The sequence below is a fragment of the Neopelma chrysocephalum genome, unplaced genomic scaffold, assembly GCF_003984885.1.
Source record: "Neopelma chrysocephalum unplaced genomic scaffold, ASM398488v2 Primary Assembly neopelma1_63, whole genome shotgun sequence".
NCBI lineage: Eukaryota > Metazoa > Chordata > Aves > Passeriformes > Pipridae > Neopelma > Neopelma chrysocephalum.
The window spans coordinates 13,641,065-13,647,777 of record NW_020897720.1 but is presented as its reverse complement, the minus strand read 5'-3'; the positions used below and the strand labels follow the sequence as shown (position 1 = coordinate 13,647,777).

General features: G+C 46.4%; 1 protein-coding gene across 1 annotated transcript; it reads left to right on the top strand.

Annotated features, from left to right (window-relative positions):
• Positions 1-2,865: 2,865 nt before the first annotated feature.
• On the top strand, positions 2,866-6,592 carry TXNDC15 (thioredoxin domain containing 15). The gene is made up of 5 exons (XM_027682572.1): positions 2,866-2,986; positions 3,078-3,445; positions 3,964-4,127; positions 4,326-4,456; positions 5,149-6,592. The coding sequence occupies exons 1-5, from the start codon at positions 2,932-2,934 to the stop codon at positions 5,343-5,345; spliced, it is 915 nt and encodes a 304-aa protein (XP_027538373.1). The 5' UTR covers positions 2,866-2,931; the 3' UTR covers positions 5,346-6,592.
• The last annotated feature ends 121 nt before the right edge of the window (positions 6,593-6,713 follow it).

Genomic DNA, 6,713 nt, shown 5'->3' with positions numbered 1-6,713 from the left:
CCATTTCTTCCCTGTTGTTTTTTTTTTTTAATATCTTATAAATTCTGGCTGAAGATCCCTGTTGACTGATACCTGCTTGTTACAGGCAAGTTACATATATTTGCATGAAGGCAAAAAGCCTCTGTGGATGACAAGATGTCAGGAAATGTTGCTCATTTTTTAATGAACTGAAAGCACTGCAACAGTAACTTAATTGTTCTTGTCCTTTCTCAAATGGAAGAGGGGAGGAAAGGAGTTATAGCCATATATGGGTAAATAGGAAGCTGCTAACATTTTTTTTTCCTTTATTGCACATGGAAATCAGTTTGCAAGTACTCAGAAACGAAACTTTTCATGGGATGGTGGTCATTAGTCATTATTCTGTGATGAATAAAATGTCCTTATCCCTGTATGGCAACAATATTCCAATTTATCTGTGTTGGTAAGATGTGCTCTGCATACCACTCAATGCCTCTTTTTAATTTTTTTAATTTTATTTTTTTCTCTTTACTGAAGTGTCTCAATAACTTCGGGGCAGACAGACAGTCCTGCTTACCAGAAGCTGCAATCCAAACTCCCAGGTCTGCATCCTCCCTTTGTTTTCCAGCACCCTTTTTCTCTTCCATGAACTTCCAAATACATCTGGGGTTGGGACATTCCAAATGGCAGTTGCAGTTATTTTGCAGACTTTTTGCTTTTACCTGAAAAGGACATCTGATGCCTTGTTTGTTTGTGTGAGTTTTTTGTTTTGTTTGGGGTTTTGCTTGTTTGTTTGGCTTTTTTTGTTGGTGATTCTGATAATGCTAAATATTTGGCTTTCAGGGTGACTGGATATGTTCAGAACAGAGTTCAGCTTCAGCCTGCTACATCCTGGTCTAAAAATCAGTTCCTGGATGTGATTCTTGAGCAAAATGGATTATTTTCTTGGTTCTAAGGAAACCTTAAGTATTAGCTATTAAATCACACAAATGATATCATAGAAGAACACAAGCTTTTCAGCTTGACTGCTTCCATGGCTGCTGTGTTCCCTGCCATGGAGGGAAGGGTGGAAGCTGCAGGGCTGTTCCCTCAATGCACACCTGGTGTGGTTTCTGATGACAGTTTATGATTTATTCATGCTGACAGACTGGCAGTGGTGGGGTATCAGCTGCACAAGCTGGACATCTTCAGAGAGTCTTTGAGATGGTTCTGTCTCTTAATAATTTCAGATTTCTGTATGGTGAGACAGCAGGGCTTGTTCTGGGGCTGGACTGGCATTTTTATGTGTTACTGAGCAGTCCAGGTGCACAAAGTCTCAGCTGCACAAATACCCACCAAGTTTTCATGGGTGCAGAAGGACTCGTGTTTTGCAAATCTTCCTGTTTGCTAAATTTCAGCTCCTTCCCTAGCAAGCGGCTTTTCTAATGTGGCCAAGATTTTTTAATAGATGCAAAACAATGTATTTTTTGATAGGCTTTTTCCAGAAAACAGACATTTGGCATTAAAAATCAGAAAAATGCAAGCCACTGAAAAGAATTTTGCAGCAAAACTGGCAGGCACATTAAATGTGCCTTCTCTGTAATGGCTAAGCTCTGGCACACTATGTTTGTTGGGAGTTAGGTGTGGCAAAGCCTGACTATGATTCTCAGGAGTTCAGTTGTGTTCCATTGATAAATTAGAATCACTATAAAAAACCTGCCATTTTGATTTGTCTTACGTATGGCAGGAAGGGTATTATGTTAGGATTAAATTCACAGTAAAAAATCATTTTCAAGTTGAAAATGTTGCTTTGCCCTTACTCAAGCATAAGGACAAGGGGGAAAGGAGCAGCTTTTTCCTCACTAGTCCATACCACCTTGGATTCCTTTTGTGTTTTTGCTTTCAAGCTTGCTCTGTATCAGCTGGTCTAATTCAATATTTTCCTTCTATATGCAAACCTCATGTTTTCTATTTTTAGGCTATTATGTCCTCAATATCAGTGCTTATGCAAATTGGACTTTAAAGAAAAAAATTCAAGCAAGAAAATGTGTGCTGTAAGGAAGGACAGAGTTGGAAAAGTGTCCCTAAGTAAAAAACAACCAAAAAAATCCTATTTCTGTAATAAAGCTGACACCCATCTTTACTTTTACACATGTACTTTGCTTTCCCTGCCTTTTTCCAGGGTGTGTGGGTTAATGACCTGAACTCCTTTAAACCAACAGGGGAACACCTCCAGCAGCAGCCCCAGACCCAGCCTGGGTGGTGGCTCCGGGTACACGGTGTGGGCTCAGCCCTGCAAGGGAGGGGTTACAGAATCACAGGATGGTTTGGGTTGGAAGGGACTTTAAAGATCATCTTGTTCTGGCCCCCCTGCCATGGGCAGGGACACCTTCCACTGTCCCAGGTTGCTCCAAGCCCTGTCCAACCCAGCCTTGGACACTTCCAGGGATGGGGCACCCACAGCTTCTCTGGGCAACCTGTGCCAGGGCCTCCCCACCCTCACAGGGAAGGATTTTTCCCCGAAAAGATTTTTAGCAAAGAATTTTTTCCTAATATCCAATCGAAAGTTATCCTTTCAATCTGAACCCATTCCCATCACTACACGCTCTTGTATATGGTCTTGCCCCATCTTTCCTCTACTCTCCCTTCAGGTACTGGCAGGCCGCAATGAGGTCACCCCGAATGCTTTTCTCTTCCAGGCTGAACAATCCCAACCCAGGGTTCAGCGGAACCGCGAGAAAACTCGGTTAAATCCGCACGATTCGTGTCCACCGCGGGCAGGGCCGGGCCGAGCCCTCACCGCGCTGCCGCACGGCCCGGCCCGCGCTGGGCTCTGCCCGCCCCTGCCGAGCGCGGCTGTCCCGGCCCTCTCCTGGCCCTTCCCACGGAAATACGAACAGCGGCGGAACTGGAAGTGTCCCGGGGATCTGGCGGAAGCGATCGTTGTCCGGGGAGACGCGGCCGCGGCGGCCCGGGCCGAGGGTGAGGGTGAGGATGTGGCCGCTGGCGCTGCTGGCGCTGTCCTGGCTCGGTCGGGCCCTTCCCGCAGGTGAGACCGGGGGGGGCTCTGGGTGCGCGGTGCCGGGGCGGGAGGTGCGGGGCACTGACGCGTCCTTTCCTCCCCGCCCTGTGTCCCGCAGGGGCGGCGGAGCGCGGCGCGGGCGGCCCCGAGCCCGTGCGGTACCGCACGGCCGAGATGGCGGACGCGATGCTGGGCAGCGGCAGCGGCGCCCCGGCCGAGCCGCCCGTGCTGCTCTCGGCAGTGCCGGCCGAGCCCAGCGGCGGCCCCTGCGAAGGGGAGGCCAGGGCCGGGGCCGGGGCGTGCGGCCCCGCGGGGAACAGCCCCGCAACCCCCCCGGGCCCGCCCCGCGAGCAGCCCCTGCTGGAGCCCGTCCTGCCCGAGGAGCCGAACGGCACCGACAGCGCCAAAGCCCCCAAGGTGAACTGCGAGGAGAGGAACACCACGGGCATCGAGCGCTTCACGCTGCAGATCCTGAACGTGTCGCAGGTACCCGGGGTTGGGGTGAACACCGGAGGGGGGGAAGGTGTCGGCGTGGTGCTCTCAGTGCTTCACTTAGTGAATGTTATTGTGTAACATCCTCTGTGCTACCGAAGAGAAGATATGTCCGGGCAAGGAGGCGTTTCGGGTCATTCTGATTGGAAAAAAATGGAAGTACAGCGCACTCCATGTGCCTGTGCCTGTCATCTCTGTGCCTGCAGGGAACTGCCAGCTTTGCTGCTCTGTGCACTGGTGCTTCTCTCTGAAATCGTTAATGGCACTTACTGCCAGCTTGTTTCTTGTAATGGCTATGCCTCTGTATATTTTTTAATTATTAACTTTTAAATCAACCTTTGAAAAGGTTGATTGTTGTTGAAAGCTTTACCTGTTGTAAAAAGATTAAGCAAAGGTGCAGTTAACTTGATAATATTGCCCAGTATCTAATTGACTGAGCGGTGCATCCCTAGGTAGAATTTAACTCTGTGAAATACGTAGTTGTCCGTGCTTCTTCTTGTTCTTTCTCCCAGGACCTGATGGAGTTCCTAAACCCAAACAGCAGTGACTGTACGTTGGTCCTGTTCTACACTCCGTGGTGCCGCTTTTCTGCCAGCCTGGCACCTCATTTTAACTCTTTACCCCGAGCATTTCCAACCCTTCGCTTCCTGGCGCTGGATGCATCCCAGCACAGCAGGTAACTCTCACTCCCCGTGCTCCAGCAGCAGTTTAGTTCTGTTAATTTTGAGTTTTAAAAACAGCAGTGCTCTTTTTTCCATATAAGGTGACAGTTTAATTTAGTGAGACTGACAATTCCTGTAACATGACTGTCTTTATTTCTTCCTCCAGTAGATTTCATTTTTTTCATACTTTGTGTTTGCCTTATATCCACCAGTTTATCAACTAGATTTGGAACTGTGGCTGTACCAAATATCCTCCTTTTCCAAGGTGCTAAACCTATGGCTAGATTTAATCATACAGACAGAACGCTGGAAACCCTGAAAGACTTCATCTTTAACCAAACAGGTGTGTCAATCAGCCCTGACGTGTCAGTGGGAAGAACAGGCTGGCTTTTAACTCCAAAATTTCCTCTCCCTGTGTTTGTTCCTTAAAATGAACTTCATGAATACCCTGAGAGGACCCAGCAGAGGTTTATGTAATCAGTTGCTGCCATGAGCTGGATTTCTGTGTGTGCTGAGAGCAGAAAATCAGTACCTTGGGCTGCTGTCATAGAGCAGGGGGAACAGTGGGGTTTAGCTAGAGGGGGTACTAGAAGGTTGGAGCACATCTTCCTGCCCAAAAATTTAATTGAAAGTGAAATAAATTTAATTCTCTTTGGCAGCCAGCTAGTTCTCTTCTAATCTACACTGAACTGCTGTGTGGATCTACATTTCCAGAAATGCACAAAAATAAAATTCCTGAAAAAACACTCTAAATTAAATTTCCGTGCACTGAAAAACCCCCACAATCTTACCCAAGGCTGTGCCGTGGGAGGACAGAACAAGCCCTGTCCTGTTATGAAAATACACATAAGAATCAATGTTTTTATGTAAGTAAATCCTGTGCTGGGTATATGTTAACACACAATGGCCATCTCACCAAAATTTTAAGTCTGGCTGTGCATGAGCCTTAGTCTGAGAACAGAAACAAAGCTCCAGGTAGAACCAGCCTCTCTGTATTTGAGGATTATGACCTTGATCAGGTGCTTTGTTTTTTAGGGATAGAAGCTAAAAGTGACGTGGCTGTGACAAAGGAGGACTGGGAAGGGCCCCTGCCCAGCGTCCTGACGAAGGGCATAGACTGGCTGCTCCTGTTCTCCGTGCTCTTCCTGGCCAGCTTTGTCCTCTACGCGACCCTTCGGACCGAGAGCATCCGGTGGCTCATCCCGGGACAAGAGCACGAACACCAGGAATAACCTCAGATGCTGAAACAGGGACAAGAAATCCCACTTATTGGTAGAGCGGGAATTTCTGTGGCCTAGAAGCACCTAAGGACGAACTGTTGAATTTGTTGGTTGTAATTTATAATAACGACTAAAAATCGGCTTTATTTATCAACTACTGAACCTGTAAAAAGCACGTTCGTGGCGACTACGGTGGTAAGAAAACAGATACGAAGAAACATGAACTAAAGTATTTATTAAGCTGCTCTGATTGGCCTCTTTTTCATGGGCTCCAGTGTAATTAGTGATACAGTTCTACTTTGCTCTTCTGAAGAGCTCCCTGGTGTACAAGCTCTCCCTTGTAGACCAAGGAGGATTTTTAGAGCTCACTGGTCTGTACATGGCACTGCAAGGAAAACACTGGTGAAGGGAGATGTTGATAAATTAGTTTAACTGCCAGTAAAATGAACCATGAAGATGCTGTTCCATTGTCTGCCAGCAGTAACAGTTCCAAAGCTGTTTCATTCCCAAGCTGACTGTTCCCACCTCTGGCACTGGGGTGGTGCTGCTTTTCTCGTTCACTCTGCCCTGAGTTTTGACTTGGTGGCAGTTCTTTATGAGATTTAGAATAACTTCCCAAGCTGACCTCACTATTTTTGTGTGTGTATGTACAGCTTATTTACCACATTCCTGGAGGATGAAATTGTATTAATTGTCCTTTTAAAAAAAAAATAAATGAGGTTTTTAGTGAAACCTTTTAAGTCACTTTCTTATAGGACTTAAAACATGCAATTTCTGAACTATTGCTCACCTGCCTAAATTAGCAAGACCAGTCAGTCCTGACGTTTATTTAAATTTCTACTACCATCTTTGCTGGCTCCACAGTCTCCAGCTGAGGCTACATAAAGAATTGATTTTTTTTTAGTTATCATTAGTATGGAAGACTTTGGATAAGGTATGGACTGGTATGTTTTGTGGGGTTTGGATTATTTGATTGCATAGCATTTATCATGTTGGAGTCTTGCCAGGGTACCCTGATAGGAAGATTTAGAGAGCAAACTAAGCTAAGGCAAAACAAAGACTTATTGCTTGACAAAGAGTTCATATCTCTGCAACCTAATTCTTCAAGTATTTCTCTGCTGGCTCTGTCTTTTCCTTTGGAAAGTGGAGGTCCTGTATTTCTGTGTCCAAAAAGGAAACTGCACTGATAAAACTTTGGTATGACCGAAGATAAAGCTACGATGGATGTTATTAATAAAGATCCAAGATTTTGAATGAGTGTTCTTGCCCCTGCCATCTGGTTAGTTTGAGAGGCCCAGGGCTGGATTGTCCCTGGTGCTCATCTCCACACTGCTGAAGAAACAGGGATGTGTTTACAAATGGAACGGGGCTGTTTCAGTG

Coding starts and splice junctions, on each gene's coding strand:
- TXNDC15 (XM_027682572.1), top strand. CDS start 2,932: ATGTGGCCGCTGGCGCTGCTGGCGCTGTCCTGGCTCGGTCGGGCCCTT. Junction 2,987..3,077: donor CGGTCGGGCCCTTCCCGCAG/GTGAGACCGGGG, acceptor TGTGTCCCGCAG/GGGCGGCGGAGCGCGGCGCG. Junction 4,457..5,148: donor CTTCATCTTTAACCAAACAG/GTGTGTCAATCA, acceptor TTTGTTTTTTAG/GGATAGAAGCTAAAAGTGAC.